This window comes from Arvicanthis niloticus, chromosome 12 (genome assembly GCF_011762505.2).
Source record: "Arvicanthis niloticus isolate mArvNil1 chromosome 12, mArvNil1.pat.X, whole genome shotgun sequence".
Lineage (NCBI taxonomy): Eukaryota > Metazoa > Chordata > Mammalia > Rodentia > Muridae > Arvicanthis > Arvicanthis niloticus.
The window spans coordinates 9,575,575-9,592,713 of NC_047669.1; the positions used below are offsets into that span (position 1 = coordinate 9,575,575).

Below are 17,139 nucleotides of genomic sequence, written 5' to 3' on the forward strand. Positions count from 1 at the left end.
CAGTATGAACAATGAAACCACTTAACGGGTAGTGAAGCATGAGATGCCATTTTACAGCACTGTGTAAGGCAGACATTGTTAATAAATATATATTTTATGTATGTATTTATGTTTGTGGTGGTTTGAATATGCTTGGTCCATGGGAAGTAACAGTAATAGGAGGTGTGGCCTTGCTTTAGGAAGTGTGTCACTGTGTAGACAGGCTTTGAGGTCTCCTCCTATGCACAGGCTCCACCCAGTACCGATGAGACACAGGCCTGACTGCCTGCAGAGGAGTCTCTCCTGCTGCTGCCTTGGGACCAAGATGTAGAACTCAGCTCCTTCTCCAGCACCATGTCTGCCTGGATGTTGCCTTGTTGATGATGGACTAAACCTTTGAAACTGTAGGCCAGCCCCAATTAAATATTGTCCTTTATAAAACTTGCCTTGGTCATGGTGTCTCTTCACAGCAATAAAACCCTAAGACAATGTTTCTCTATATAAACAGATACCTGCTCATTTTTAAGCATTTACAAAACAATTTGTTTATTTCTGTGCTTGCGTGTTTTGACTAAAAGTGAAACCAGCCTCTAAATCTACTATGCTTTGATATTATGTTGCCAGTGCTTTAATGTCCTTATTATTTAATTTAGAATTAAGATTTACCTTTAATTAATTAATTTAATCTTAGTGCTGGAGAGTGAGTCTGGGCCTTGCATATATTGGGAAAACATTTGCCCACTGCACTACGTACCTCCAGCCCTTAAAATTTTATGAAATTCTATTTCCAATGCCTAAAAATTATTAATTATTCTATTTGGTGAATATCATGTAGCTTATTTAAAACTTTTCAATAGGGCTGGAGAGATGGCTCAGTGGCATAAACATTTGCTGCTCTTGCAGAGGACCTGGGTTGTTTTCCACACCCACATGGTGGCCCATGACTCTCTGTAACTCCAGTTCCAGGTGATACAGTATCGTTTCCTGACCTCTGAAGGTACCAAGCCTGCACACAGTATGCATACATACATGTAGGTGAAACACTGAAACTCATTAATTCAATTTTACACCTCCTCACTAAAGGTTGGATTTTCGTAAAATTCTACTTTTTGTTATGCTGCATGGAGTAGAAATTGCTATTCTTAGACATTTATATCTATATTTTAAAGATTTATTTAATTGTATGTTTATGAGTGTTTTGCCTGTGTGTCTGCGCACCATGTGTATGTAGTACCCACAAAAGCACATAGAAGGCATTGGATCTCCAGGAACTGGAGTTATAGATGGTTGGAAGCCACTATGTGGGTGCTGGGAACCAAATCCGAGTTCACTGCAAAACAGAAAGTGCTCTTAATTGATGAGCCAGCCATGGTTCTTCCTGATACATGGTTCAAAATGCATTTCAGAAAAGCTGATGGGTTGTCTAGATCAGGTTGGCATGTGGAGGAGTGTCTTTGTAAACAGAGCCAGGAAGCCCTGCCCACTGTGGGTGGCACCATTCCCCAGGCCTGGGGTCTTGGTAAACTGAGCACTAGTCTGCATACCCTCTGCTCTTGACAGCAGATGCAGTGTGACCACTTCCCTCAGGCTCCTGCCTCTGTGACTTCCCCATTAGGATGGACTCTAACCATAATTAACTAACTGTAAGCTGAATTAAACCCTTTCTCCCTTAAGTTGCTCTTGTCAGGATGTTTTATGACTGCAACGGGAAAAGAAACTAAGAAGGTTTACATATTCAGTTTCTAAAACTGTTTATATTTTATATGTACCCTTATTTATTGTCTACAATATAGCTGCATATCTTATAACTTGTTGCTACTTTTATAATATTTTTTCTAGTAGATTCATTGGATTGATTGCTGCTGGTATAAAGGAAAGCTATTATTTTTGTCTACTTTCCTGTAGGACTTTGCTGAAATAATTTATTTTATGAGGTTTCCCACTGATTTCTTGAGCTTTCTGCGGTCCCAATTCCTAACAATAATGACAGTTTTGTTTCCCAAATATTTATATTTATTTTATATTTTGCATATATTGCATTGGCTAGAACTGCCAAGCAGTATTAGCATTTATTTCTTGTCTATGAATTTAATGGAAATTTTTCTGAAGTTTTTGTGTTTAGTAAAATATTTATTATTGGTTTGACAGAAAGTTTCATTATTTTGAAGGAGTTTCTAATTCTAGTATGTATGTATGTTTGTTTGTATATATGTATTTGAGACAGAGTCTGCCTGTATAGCCCTGTCTATCCTGGAACTCATTCTGTAGACCAAGCTGGCCCCAAACTCAGAGATCCTCTGGCCTCTGCCTCTGGAGTGCTAGGATTAAAGGTGCGTGCCACCACCATCTAGCTAGTCCTAGTATTCTATGAATCTCCTTTTAAAAAATTGTTGCCAGGCATGGCAACTCCTAAACTCCTGAAATCCTTGCATTTAGAAGGCAGGCAGATTTCAGTGAGTTTGAGGCCAGCCTGGTCTACATAGCAATTCTGGACCATCCATGGCTACACAGGAAGACCTTGCCTCAAGACAAACAAACAAACAAAATGCTGGGCTGAAGAGATGCCTTATTGTTCCTACAGAGGACCCCAGTTCGGTGCACAGTACCCATATACAAACACCTGTAACTCCAGCCCCAGGGGATCCAACGCCCTCTGCTGGCACCTGTACTCATGCACACACACACACACACACACACACACACACACACACACTTAAAATTAAAATGAAACTTTCAGAAAAGAAACGCAATCGAATGCTTTGGGTTATCTATTTATATTATCATGCAAATTCTCTCTCTAAGCCATTGATAGCAGCTTCCCCTTTTCATTCCTATAATGTGCCCTCAGGGTTGAACGATCCTTTTGATATTTTACTGACCTAGCTATACTTTGGCTTGAATGTTAACATCATATTCTTTTTGAGTCATATTGCTTTGTAGTTTTCTATTTTTAGGTATAATTTTTCAGTCACTTTAGTTCATTTGTGTACATGGGGTATATATATGTGTATGTAAGAGGTAAAGTACACATATGCACACATATACTTGTAGTGTGCACGCATGTGTGTACTCATGCCTGTGGAGGTTCAGGGTTGATGTCAGTATTTTCTATCACTCTCTATCCTGTCTTTTTGAGACACAGTCTGTCACTGAGTCCATGGCTTATCGTTTGGCTAGATGGGCTGGCTGAAGAGTTCCAGGGATTCTCTGATTACCCAGCAATCGGGTTACAGAAATTCTTTGTTTGTTTGTTTGTTTGTTTGTTTGTTTGTTTGTTTTTCGAGACAGTTTTTCTGTGTAGCCCTGGCTGTCCTAGAACTCACTCTGTAGACCAGGCTGGCCTTGAACTCAGAAATCCACCTGCCTCTGCCTCCCAAGTGCTGGGATTAAAGGCGTGCGCCACCACTGCCCAGCATAATATATGTAACATATAAGCAATATAACATATATGTATGTATGACATGTAACATATATAATATATATTCCTTTGTTTTAGGTGTGTGTTTTAAGAAACATCTTCTAATTTGCAGCTGACTTGATACCTTCCTATTGCATTGTTACAAGATTGTCCCTCCATGTATGTGTGCTCTGTGGTTCTTCCTCTACGTCTAAGGACACTAGTTTTGGTGGATTCAGACCACACCAGAAACCAGCCTTGCTAAGACTTTGATTTGGGGTTTTAGCCTCCAGAAGGGCATATATATATATATATATATATATATATATATATATATATATATATTTCAGATGTTTAAATCACCAGTGTGGACTCATGATGTAGTGGCATTGGCAGCTTATGCCTAGAGCCCCAGCAAGCTGGAGGCAGAGGCAGAGAGAGAGGCAAAGAGAGAGGCAGAGAGAGGCAAAGAGAGAGGCAGAGAGAGGCAGAGAGAGGCAGAGAGAGGCAGAGAGAGGCAGAGAGAGGCAGAGAGGCAAAGAGGCAAAGAAGCAGAGAGGCAGAGGGGCAAAGGCAGGACTATGAGCTTGATGTCAATCTAAGCTACATAGCAAGACCTTGTTTCAAGAAAACCCCAAAGGCTGAGGGTCACTCAGTGGTAGGGTGCTTGCTCTGCACCCTGAGCTCAGTCCTCAGAAGGAAACCAAACCAATGTAAGACATCCATTTCCCTCCCAGCTGGCCAATCTGTGATGTTCGTTACATCCACACAGGCTAATACCTCCTTATATATGAGTTTTTGGACTTTACAGTATTTTTCAGAGTAAACTGTAGTTTTTGAAGAGTAATCCTGAGGGAGGGTATGCTGTGAATGTGGAAAGAATTTGCTTATTCAAAAATCAGTGTTTCCGTTTAAATGAATGGCAGCCCCTGTCTTGTGATATCACTGAGCCACATGGGGAAAGTATTTGATTTCTTCCAGTCATTAAAAAAAAAAAAAAAAGACTTACTTTAATTATTTAAAAGTAGGTGTGTGGTGGTGGGGTGTGTGTGGTGGGTATGTGTGTGTGGAAGGTGCACATGCCTGTGCACATGAGCATATGAATGCAGGTGCCCAAGGAAGCGGATGCCAAGGGAATCCACTGGAAGTTGGAGTTGTAGACAGTTCTAAGCCACCTGACACAGGTGGGTAGGAACCTAATTCAAGAGTCCTCTGCAAGATCAGTGGCACTTGTGAAAGTTGAACCACTGCTGTCATGTCCTGGCCACCTGATTTTAGACACAGGACAAGACTGGATGGGTTTTTCTCAACACAGGTTCATCAGAGTCAATAAACCGTAGAGATTCCCTCCATCCTGCCTAATTCCAGCAATTACTGGCTTGTAACGTTGAGATGCAGTGATTTTATATCAAGTCAGTATGTTCAAGGGTAAAACGCAACCACGCTTCTCACTCTCTCCCCCAAGACTGGCTCACTCACCGTGCATTGCGGCTGCATCCAGGGCTCTCCATCCACTTGCATCGGCAGAAGCTTGTTAGTCCTAGAGCCCCCAAACCAAAGAGACACGGTGAGACCCTCAGAGTTGGGGAGCCATCATCACTCCCACCACAGAGGAAGACGTGGGCAGATGTCACTTGCTCACTGAGAGGGGTTCACGGAGACCACAGGAACTTCTAAAAATATAGTCTTCAATCCATATCAGGGACTGGATGTGGCCGGTCTGGGACTGGGCCTAGGGACCTGTCATTCATTAGTTACCATAGGCATTTATTTCTCTGGCTTCTGTCTTCAGAACTCTCTTTGAGAAACTCGTGGGCACACTGAGAGCCACAACCACCTGGAAAACTGGCCAGTAAACATGGCAGCCCCACTGCTGAACAGTCACACCTCAGTCCAGCGACCAACCTGAGGGAAAGAGGCTCATACCGAGCTCCACTCTGGTGTAGGAAAAGGCTTACTCTCCCCGTTGAATGATTGGTCGCAACATATCCAAGAGTTAAAGTCTCTAAGCTATAGAGGATATCATCATATGCACTCAACTCCCAGAAGCAGGCTACTCTCTGGGTTTGTTTGCACTGTACCTTGCTTGGAAAGTGACAAATAGGAATAGTGACCCCAAGTGTAGAGGGAGAGGTTAAGGAAGAAGTGCTGCTCTCTTGCTTGGGAAAGGCTCCTTTGGCATGTGGGCTCTGTAGACCTCTAACTTGTCTTCTGATGTCTTGTGAGGAGGGCAGTCCTTTCGAGGCCTCTGGCCAAGGGCATGTGAACAGTCAGCACCCACTGGACAGGAAGCCCTTTCCTAAGCTTGGCAGCTTTTCTATTTTGAAAATTACAAAACAAGAGGGGAAAGCACTATTTCGATATAATAATTCTCCTGTGGACTCTGAGTATATTTCATAACAAAAGCAAGACATTTGATAATAAAAACAAAAATGAGCAGGAAGGAGGCCTTTGTGTACTTATGGATGGAGAAGCAAGCATCTGAGGTGTGCTCTCACTGACACTTGCCCAGGGTTTCTGGGAGGAAAGATTCTTCAGTCAAATGCCTCTGGGAAACCCTTTTAGCCCTCTGTTTCCACCTGGCAATAGATCTGTTGGCTGCTGGGAAAAGCCCCCTGGATACCTAACTTTTTAGATTCCTTGGCAGCCAGGACACTGTGTTTTCTGTAATCTATAAAAGCTAAGGCCGTGACATTCTATGGACAAACTGGCCCCGTCAGTTTTAGAATTCTGGACGAGGGTTGCAGCTGTCAATCTGGAAAACAAGGGTCCCACGACAGCAATGGCTCTGAGAGAAAGGGCATACAGTATTGGGAATAGAAGAGACAGATAATCCAGAGATAGGATCTGACAAGGGGACTGTGGAACAGACCCTCAGGGAACCTCAGGAGAGATCGGACCAAGGGATGATGGAAGGACCAAGAATAGATTCCCCAACTGTGCTCTCACTGACACTTGCCCAGGGTTTCTGGGAGGAAAGATTCTTCACTCAAATGCCTCTGGGGAACCCTTTACCCCAGCATTCCCTCTAGAAGACCCCCAGGCAAACCAACAGATATGATCTGTAACAAGGGAGAGAAGCCAGAGAACGAAGACTTCTCAAACTGCCAGCTTAGGTAAGAAGCTGAGAAAAACAAAACAAAACAAAACAAAACAAAACCCAGGTAACCAGAGGGAACTAAAGTTAGAACATCCCCCCACACCAGACCCCACACTGTCACAGAAATGCAGTGACTGGTCAGGTCACCCATGTCCCAAAAGCCTGTTATCCTCTTGGTCAGTACAAGATGTTTGTTGACAGTGGTTTAGCGTATGAAGGCACACAGGGTCTGTCATCCACATACAGAAGAGCAGCTGTGACGCCTGTCATACATCAAATAGTTTAAAACTATAAAGAGAAAAGGGCAAAGAATTGGACCTCTTGGGCCCTGGCCTTTATATATAATAAATATTTATATATGCACTGTTTACCTCACCAGGTAATGTTTAGAGGAGAGGCTATGATGGACTGTCTGGTTGATGACAGCCAATTATATCCTGTTTAAAAGATAATGCCAATACAACTCCTCTACCTGAGGCTCAGGGGCCATGCCAGAAGAGGGAGCAGAATGATGGCAAGAGCCAGAGGAACAGAGATTTGCTGTGGAGATTGTATCTCTTGGAAACAACAGAAGAGTTACACCTAAGACTTTAACAAGGAGGACACCAATGGGCATGCTGATTTGTATGGAGAGTGGGTGGGAGTAGGGGAAGCTCTGTAACTCCCAAGCTTCTTTTCCCAACTTGCCTTAGCCTGAAATCCAAAGGTAATTTTGTAGTTATTTTGTTATCTGCCTGAAGGTTCAAGGAGGTAGGAAAGACCCTAAAGATGCTGGGTCATAAGGAGACTTACCGAATGGTGACAGAGGAGCACTGGGCCAGCCTCCTACCCGCACTCTTCAGGCCAGTGTAGATCTGTCCCATCTCCATGGCTCCCTCTAGACCCACCACTTCAAGGAGCTGGTCACTGAGGTCTGCAGAGTGAACAGCAAAAAGCATGCATACTCATCTCTCTTCCTCAGTCTGTCTAGAAGGTCTGGTCTCCGGATGGCCAACCCAGGTCTATCTGCATCCTCTCATCTCCCATCCAAGAATGCTTTCATATACTGAGTCACACACTTTTATCAAAAAATATATATATATATATATATATATATATATATATATATATATATATATATGGATGGACCTTTCTATGAGCAGACCCCAAGTTATAGGGTTTTTAAAAAAGCTTTGATTTAGAAGATTAATATGTATCCAATGAATAGGCTGACATCAAGAAGCCCCTTCAAATCTAGACCATCATAAATGACAAATCAGCTATTTCTGAAATACACCAATGTAGCTAGAGACGTATTGAGTTGAGACTAGGACAGGAGTGAATGTGGAAGAGTCTGTAGTCTGTTATTCTTAATGTCAGGGCAACACTTTAGCTCTGCCAATGATGACTGATAAGTAACTTTGAATTTGGCCCATGCTTAGCTGCTGGTGAACCACCCTCTGTACACATCCCAAGGAAGTTTAAGGTCCTCTTTCAGGATACCCCATCATAAGCCAAGCAAAGGAGAAGCATATTTCACCTACCCCAGGCCATTGCAGATCACAGCAGAAAAGCAGGTAGAAAAACCCAAATCCCAGGCTCCATGCTACAGGATCAATTGCCTACTATGAAGGCAATGGCTTTTGATTTCCATCCTGAAAGGAGTGATCCATTCTGCTTGGGTTTCTGCCTCCATTTTCCACTGTGAGAATGATGGCAGGGGTAATATTGGGTGCTGGGTCCAATACTCACCTTAAAATACTACTGTTTGTGCAATTAGAACAGAAGCAAAATTAAGATGTAGAGTTTAAAGAAAAGTCTAGTCCCTTTGTCAATGGAAGAAGAGTGAATTTTCTCAGATTAAGGCTATTCCACTCATAGACACCAATGAAAAAGCTCTGTCAAGACTTTTTGTTCGTTTAGGACATGGCCTCTGTCCTCTAACGATGTGCTGTTTAACATTAGTGAGGAAATTCTTTGTTTAGAAGATGGCTGTTTTAAAAACACTCCATTGATGACTGTATACCTAATGAAGACAGTTAACCATAGCACTGGACTGACCATGAACATGTCAACCCTGAAGTCTAAACTGATGATCACTGACAGTCATTAGCTGCCGAGGGACATACAAGCCAGATCATCTGTGAAAAGCCTACAGCTTCCTCCTCTGCATCCATCCACACTCCATCCTTAAGTTCACCTTTCTCCACATCCCTGAAAATGTACTGTCTCCTTAAGCTCTCATTTGGACTTGGGACAAGAAGCCATAAAAGGGTAAGGTTTGTTTAGGACAATGCTCGAGGCTCTCTGAAGGAGTTTGGAGCAATCAACAATGAATGTTTAACTCTCCTGTCACTTAATTAGCCCCCTTACCACAGAGGGTTGGATAACCATTGCAGAGCCTTAGCTTCTTGTGCTGGTCTAATGATGTCTATGAAAATGGCATAGGCTATGGGAGGTTCAGGAGGCAGGGTGGGAGGAAGCAAGAGAAGAGGATGCAGATGATGAGGAAGGAGGAGGGAGAGAAATGTAACAGAGTACTTCTCGGGGTGGGGAAGCCACGGGCATGGTGCTGTGATAGGAGAGGAAAGGTAGGGAGGGGAGGGGAGGGAGGAAAGAGGAGGAGAAGGGAGGGGAGGGGGAAAGGGAAGGTAAAGGAGGAGAGGAGGGGGAGGGAAAAGTAGGGGAAGGGAGGGGAGGAGAGGGGAGGAGAGGGGAAGAGGAGAGGAGAGGAGAGGAGGGGAGGGGAGGGGAGGGGAGGGGAGGGGAGGGGAGGGGAGGGGAGAGGAGAGGAGAGGAGAGGAGAGGAGAGGAGAGGAGAGGAGAGGAGAGGAGAGGAGAGGAGAGGAGAGGAGAGGAGAGGAGAGGAGAGAAGAGGAGGCAGAACTTTTTAGAAGTTATTCGGTACAGTGGCAGAAACAGATGCCTTAGAAAATGTTGCACTTTATACCAGGCTTTGGTATCTGACAGAGCTCAATGGCTCAGTGTTTCCCTTCTTGATACATGCCCTGGTAACAAAATGTTCTAAAGAGCAGGGGACTTAATAGACTCAAGTGTTTCAGCTTTACAATGTCTTGGTCTTTTAACAAATTTTCCCATTGAATGGCTTTAAAGTTGTTATCACTTCCCACACAGTACCTCGCAGCCATCACTTCCCACACAGTACCTTGCTTCCTGGCTCTGGAAGAGCTGTAATGAAGGCTGATCTCACCAGCAGGAGTGGGCAGGTGGGGGAAGGGCTGGCACAGATGTGGGACTGGGGAGACACGTGTAGGGGAAGGGGCTAGGGGCTTGCTTATTATATTGTTGTCATCTTACTTTTGAATATGTACTCTGCCTTCTCGGGTGTAACAAAGGTGGCTCCTCTCTGTCACCCTAGCCCTAAGCCTGACTCTGACCCCTGAATGCAGAATTTAGCTGCTCTTGGCTCTTTCTACCGTTGCCTAATTATCTTTCTGTCAGCTTTCTGGAATACCTACTGAGGAAGTCTTAAAGAAATCTACTCCACATTCTTTCCTAAAGTAACTAAGCATCAAGGCCCTTCTTTTGTGCGATAACTATAAATAGCCCAAGGTTTTAGTTTTCTTTGTGTCATACTTAAAAAAGAAATCTGTCATCACCCAACTTCTCTTCTCTTTCTCTGCCACAGAGATACTTATGTATACATTAAGTTTGTACTAAGATGAAAGAGAACAGAATGTAAGGCAGTGTCTAGGCACAAACAACAGTGAATGTTTAGATTCTGTGTTTAGAACACAGAATCCAGAACTGGGACATCTGGTACACCAGGTGTCTGTTTTACCTTGGGTACCAATGATTCAGAGAGCGTTTGGCAATTGTGTCATGTCCATATTTTCTTTTATACTCCTCCACTCATTAATGTTTAAGATAGAATGTCTATGCACCTTAGTTAAGCAGGAATCATTCACTCATTCACAGAATTGACTGAGTGAGCAGCAAAGTTTTAGGCACTGTGTTAGGAACCGGCAGTACAAAGTGTTCTAATGCTGAAGGAGTCTTGTCTAGGAAGGAGAAACAAAATGGGGTGAAGAAAATGCCCAGATTGAACTCTGAGGTCAGGGATGTGTGGGGAGCTGGTGCTGAGTGGGTAAGTTGAAGGAGATTGGTATTGAGAACATTTCAAAGATAGTTGAATGTCAAGCTGGTTTTCTGGGTTGGGAGGAGGAAGACAGGAGAATATACCAGGGACAGAGATGGTCATATATGGGGTTGACAGGCACAGGACAGAGGGAAAGTTAATTTTTCCCTAAAGAGAATTATTATTTAGAGACTTGTGTCTAAAGTGAGGCACGAGTTGTGTAACCCTCGCGTCAGGCCTCCGCCACTGTCCTTACTATTCCTTGGTGACAAGGCTTTGTGCACAGTGTCCATCTAACATTTGCATTCTAGGAAAGGAGGAAGACGTGGTGTTGGAAAATGGAGAGGGGAGAATGTGGGAACAAAGGGTAGGGTAGCAAGGACAACATCAGTTCTAACCTGTTCAGCCTCTGGCATTCAGTTTTACAAATGCCCATCTGACCAAGTCACCACCAGACACTCAGTCCTCAGTGGCATCAAGCAAACCACCAAGGGCTTGGTAAAAGAAGATGCAGCATATGTTCCTCCACAATCAAGATGCTATAAGGAGAATAGGCTTTGAGAATAATTTGCCTAATATAATAAGTCTGAACATTTTACGTTACTTCTTCTGCTACTCTTTTGGGATTGTCTGAGAAATCATGGACAGAACCCAAGTCCATGAAAACACATGCACTGTAGCATTACAAAACAAACAAACAAACAAACAAACAAACAACCACCACATTTCTTCCTGCACAGAAATAGTCAAACAATTGGTATGGTATCTACATGATGGAAAATTCTGCTTCCATTAAAATATCTACAAGTCAGGTATGGTAGTTCATGCTCATAATCCCAGCACCTAAGAGTCTAAGGGAGGAAAAGTCATGGCCAGCCTGGACTACAAAGTAGTATCCAGGCAAGCCTGGGCTACTATGTGAGACTTTGTTTTAAAAATGGCAATACACATATTTAGTCATTGTAAAAATGTTTATGTGATGATTAATTATGATGTCATTAAATGAGTTTACTTAGGTAGCATGTTCTCAACTAGGCAAGACAATGCATATAAGAAAAGGAGAAGTCTCAGTAAAATCTTAACAATGGTGAAATCTGGCTAATTAAAGTAATGCAAATTCTTCTTTGTGCTTTTCTAAGTGTTTCTTTAAATACATAGTTGTATCATAACCAAAAGGTAATATTTTTAAAACCTGTTAGTTGCTACTCATGGTGACAAATACCAAACATTAGTTCCAGAAGGTTCTCTGGGGTGCTCTGCCTTTAGTTTGATAGGTTCCTCAAGGTCTTCAGCACACAGTCAACCAGGGAAGGGATGGGGTCGTGTCTACTGATGGCAGACTACAACTGCAGTTGCTGTATAGCTATGTCTGGGTTGGATGTGGAAAGAGATAAAAGGATGACAAGAAAGGAGGCACGTGAGAGCCTTGGGGAGCGAGAGCAGAGGTGTGTGAGACTCGGGAGTGAAATGTGAGTGGGTGCTGTGAGCAGAACTGGTCAGTGGCCGATTACCTGTGGCCTCAGGAATGGGCAGCTGAAGACAACAGTGAGAACAATTCGGAGAGAGTGTGACTAGGCCAGCAGTTGCCAAACTTTGCTGTATGTTAGCCTTACCTGGGGGGCTTTCCTGAGCACTGGGGCCCAGGCTGTGTCTTCTATCAGTTAAAATGCGTGGACATGCAAACCAGGCATCACATTTATTCTGAAACAGTCTTCAGTGATTCCAAAGTGCACCACACTTTGCTACCCAGTTAGCTAAGCTTCTGTTGCCATTGGCCAGTGCTTCCCAGAGTGTAGTCCTGGACCAGCAGTCTTTTCATTACTTGGGAACTTGTGAGAAATGCAAATCCTTCCCCCCGCCCCCAGCTGTGGAATCAGACATCGTGGAGGTTGAGCCTCACAGACTGTGTTCTAACAAGCCCTCTGGAAGATTCCTAGACACATTCAAGCTTGAGAAGTTGAGCCTGAGGTAATAAAAGTGCCCACAGGAGTTCAGGAGAAGAATAGAAGCAAGTTACTTCCTGACTGCTTTGATCTACAACTTCCTCAAGTGAAAATTAGGGATTGTAATGCTCCCTAAGTGTGTGAAAGTGCCCGCTGAGGGCTGGTGCTACAGTGTGACTGTTTCTCTCCTCCCGTCTGGCTTCTTAGAGCTGTTCACAGGATCCTCAAACCACAACATTAGACCTCAAAACAGCATATCAGACTGAGCGCCCCAACACCTCTTACCTCCACGAAGAGGCCAGAAACCAAGATACGCTTTGGACAAAAAGAGCATCCCATTCCGTCTTTCGTGCCTCTACTCTCTTCCCACCTTTTATCTCAATGCCATTTTGCTTTTCTTTACTTAGCCCTAACAACTGTCAGGAGGAGGGGCCAGAACTCAACAATGACAGGTAAAAGCTGGCAGAACCCTGGTATCCATTGGACACAACTTCAGACCTGCCAGTAGCTCTGGAAGCCAGAGGGACCACACCCTGTCTAAAGTCAAGGTGCCAGCAAGGTTGGCTTTCTTTGAGGGCTTTTCTTGGCTTACAGGCCACTGCTGTCTTGACCACACAGATAAACTTCTGTGTATTCACATACCACTTGGCTCCAAAATTTATATCATATAAGGACAGAGATGAGATTAGATCATGGCTCATCTTAACAGCCTCATGCTTGCTTAAACACACCCTTAAGGGCTCTGTTTCTAGAATGTAAACCCATGCATGTTTGAGGTTCCTTGAAAAATAAAAACCAGAACCAATGACAAACTATAGCACTTAAAAGGATATATATATATATATATTCTCCAAAAGATACTATGTCAAAATGCTACAGAAATATAAGGCACAGCCATGGTCTTAGTGGCTCTTCACTACAGTTAAGAAATGAACCCAGCCTAGATGTCTATCAACAGACCAATGGATAAAGAAAACACGGTTCATACACACAATGCAATTTATTTAGCTTTACATGTGAATGGAAATTATGCTGTTTGTGGGAGAATGAATAAAACTGGAGACCATTTTCTTAAAGCAAATAGGCAGACGTAGGAAGACAAATCACACATACTTCTTGTCCACATGGACTCCAGGTGTGTGTGTGTGTGTGTGTGTGTGTGTGTTCACATGCAGGTCATGAAGGTAGAAACAAGAAGAAGAGATGTTAAGGAGGGAAGGAAAGGTAAAGAGAGTAATGATTGATTCCATATGACACACAAGAAGGAAGGGGACAATTTAAAGCCAGCAAGAAGGGGCAGGGAGATAGGAAAAGAGACAAACAAGACCTATTAATTTATATGCTAACTTTACAAAAAAAAAAAAAAAAAAAAGAGCCTGAATCAAATTTTAATTACATTCGTAGGTATCACAGTTTAGAGCTTCAACTTAGGAATTTAGAAGATGACCAATCATGCCCGTGAGAGGTAATAAAACATGCCTTGATGTACTGAGTGAATATGAAGCAATGCCCCTTGTTGCTGTGTCTCAAAGAAGCCAATGTGTGTCGGTGGGTCCTGGGCCATCCTTACCTCTGCAAAAAGGAAAGACACAGCCTAGCTCTGCTTGGCAGTGGGACCACCAGGTCAGTGGAGGCTGACAAGCTTTGCTGCAGACTTGACCACTGAAGCCGTGGCAGGCATTACCTCGTGCTCCTCTCTTGCCTTCACATCTCCATAGAGATGGTCTATGTGGTCTTGGAAGCTCAGTGCTAAAGCTGGGAGTCAAGCTCACCGGAGCCCCAACTGGACTGAGTACAGACACAGCTCAGCTCCTGGCAAAGGCATTTCAAAGCAAGTACACAAGTGAGCCTGAAGGGTGGGGCTCAACTTGGAGAAAGCCATGGAGGGAGACACTGCTGCATACAGAAAGCCTTCACAGCCTGTCTCTCTTGTTCTCAGCCCTATACAGAGCATGAGTACCACATTCTTGGGTCTGAATCCTGTTACTCACTTACTTCTCCTGGGGACTTTGAGTATACCCTCTGGAAGGTAGACATGACGTCCTCCTGGCAGAGCAGCAAGTGCTCTGTACAAACCCCATCTCATTGGAAGGAGGTCCTCAGAAAGCAGTTGCTGTCATTGTGATTTTATGTTTCCTTAGGAAGGATTTGCTCAGATCTTGGCAAGAGATACGTCCCTGTGTCTGTTTTCTTTATGCTAAAAAGTGCCTAAAATGGAACCTCAGGTATCCAAACTACAACTGTGGTGTCTTGTGTGTGCACATTCATGACAGAGAGAGAAAGAGAGAGAGAGAGAGAGAGAGAGAGAGAGAGAGAGAGAGAGAGAGAACACATAGAACAAGCGAGTAATCTACCTTGCTTTCTCTTGTTCCTGGGGCTCTACAAGCATAAAGACTTGACATCCATTCCTGCAGGGACCCCTTCTTTTGTGCCATGTGCCTGTCACATTAGTTCCTAGACTTCAAGTCTTATACCTGTCAAGCTTCATCAAGGCACAAAGGTAGCCAGAGGACAAGTCAGTTTTGAGCCTGGCTGAGGCAAGAACGGAGTAGGAAGCAGAAGCTAGGCTCTGAGAAGAAAGAAATGGCAAGCTATCAGGGAGAGAAGATGCTGGTCTGACAGGTGAGAGATGAGATATTGCTCAGTTTGGGCTCTGCCTAGTAGCATGACTATAGGTAAATCACTTCCCATGCCAAGGCCTCAGTTTCTCTCAGTTAGACTCATGCATACCATCCCTAAGCATGTTTGAGCTCTCCTTCCAAGAGGAAGGTCAGTTTCTTGACTGGCCAAAAGCAGAGAGGCCTTGGCCTGTCACCACTATGAAGGAGACAGAACATTCAGTACAAGCATTGGTGATGCAAGAGAAATTATAGAAACAGGGATGCCATGGCTGCTTCTAGAGCCTGCGGGCTGCTTGTGTAGGGAGCAGGGGGAGAAAATGGCTCCCTTCGGTCTGTGGTTGTGTCTTGGGGGTAAGCCAGGGCTTTGACGAAGGTGCTGCATGGGAGAGAAAGGGCTTGTAAACCTCTGTGTTTTAGGAGATGGGTGCTTTAGAGGGGGAGGAACCATGTATCAGCCGAAGTGGGGAAGAGCAGGGCACAGGGAGATTTTTCAAGAAGAAAGAAAGTCCTGGAAAAAAATGTCAAGATGTGACATCACCAAGTTGCTAAGGTGAGGCTGGGCAGGAAGAACTCCTCCTTCCATCTTGGATATCTTGAGCTGTGGTATGTGGCAGTGTGTCATAGCTGAAGAAAATGGACCAAGGCAGGAGCGCCATAGGGAGCTAACATGAGATGACGAATGGAAAATATTTTTAGCATATGGTGCTAAATATAACTAGATGCTTAACAAGTGGTGGCTGAATTGACCTGAACATGGGAAGAAGTCTGAGTCGGCAGTGTGCCGGGAGAAGTGCAGGTCTCTGCTTACAGTGCCCATTTTGCAAACAGGAGCTTCTCCTCAGGAAGAGGCTGGGATGGGGAGGAGACAGGCAGGTGAAGGCTGAGCTTGTGCATGGAACTGGGGTGTCTGTGGGGAGGACTGACCTGTGTGATAGCCTTCTTTCTGTACCCACTACTCCTCCTGGCTCTGCCTATTATCTCTCTGCAGCCACTGTCTTCCAAATCAAGCCTTACAGTTGCAAACCCACATTCTGTCTTAGCTCAGGTTCTCTTTCTCTTGTTCTCTGTCTCTTCAAATCCAGCACACAGATGTTCTATCTTGTTTGTTTATTCATTCATTAGTTCAGTCACTAGCTATGATTGTGGCATGGGGCTAAATAGCCAAGGATCGGGTTCTGAAGGAGAAACCTTCTCTCTCTTGTGTCTCACACTTTTGTGATATCCATGACTCTGGGACTCCGTGGTGCTTGCCTGTTATGCTAATGTTGACATGGTTGCTAGGTTACCTCTTGACCCATCCTATGGCAAAACGCCATGCTGGTGTAACATTGTGGATTGAGGGCTGGACCACACTGTCTTTTTATTGCAGCCTCTGCAGTGACTGGACCTCCTTAAGTACTTGAAGCCAGGTGTGAGTCCAGCTTGATTATTCATTGTTGACGTGATTTCAGCCTAGTGTTTTAACCCCACCAGGTCTCAGCTTCCTCAGACATAAAATTAAGTAGTAAAATATATGACCTTTTGTCTCCTCAATAGGTATTCACTAAATGACAGACTAACACGGCATTTATTAGTTGATTACATTTAACACTAAAGGCTGAGAGCTCATGAAAGTCATCCTAGCAGTTAGAGAATCCTGGGCCAGCCTGGGCTACACAGTGAGACAAACAAACAAACAAAAACCCAAGAAGCTCGAATACTGCTCCGGATTAAATGTGTTTGCCCCCACTTTCCAACTCATATGTTGAGGCCCTAACACTCAATTTGATAGCAGGCACTAGGGGCCGCATAGGGTAACCTGTTTTTTCTTTTTTTCTTTTTCTTAAAGAGGTATAATGAGAGGAACTTTGGGAACGAATAACAATGTAGCAAGAAGTTCCCATCTGCAGGCTAGGATGTGGCCCTCGCCAGGATTCAAACTGCCTGGCACCCTGACGTTGAACTTCCCAGCATCCAGAAGTATGAAAACTAAATTTTTGCTGTTTAATCCACTCTGCCTGTGGTCTTTTCTTACAGCAGCC

General features: G+C 44.0%; 1 protein-coding gene across 2 annotated transcripts in view; it reads right to left on the reverse strand.

The window, feature by feature from the left end:
- The window catches only part of Dgkg (diacylglycerol kinase gamma), a 188,301-nt gene that overhangs the window by 7,176 nt on the left and 163,986 nt on the right, over positions 1-17,139 (reverse strand). For both annotated transcript variants that reach the window (XM_034515695.2, XM_034515694.2), the window contains 2 exons: positions 7,269-7,389; positions 4,856-4,916 (listed from right to left, as the gene is read on the reverse strand). In XM_034515695.2, the coding sequence (XP_034371586.1) occupies positions 4,856-4,916; positions 7,269-7,389 (182 nt within the window). The remainder of the gene's footprint in view (positions 1-4,855; positions 4,917-7,268; positions 7,390-17,139) is intronic.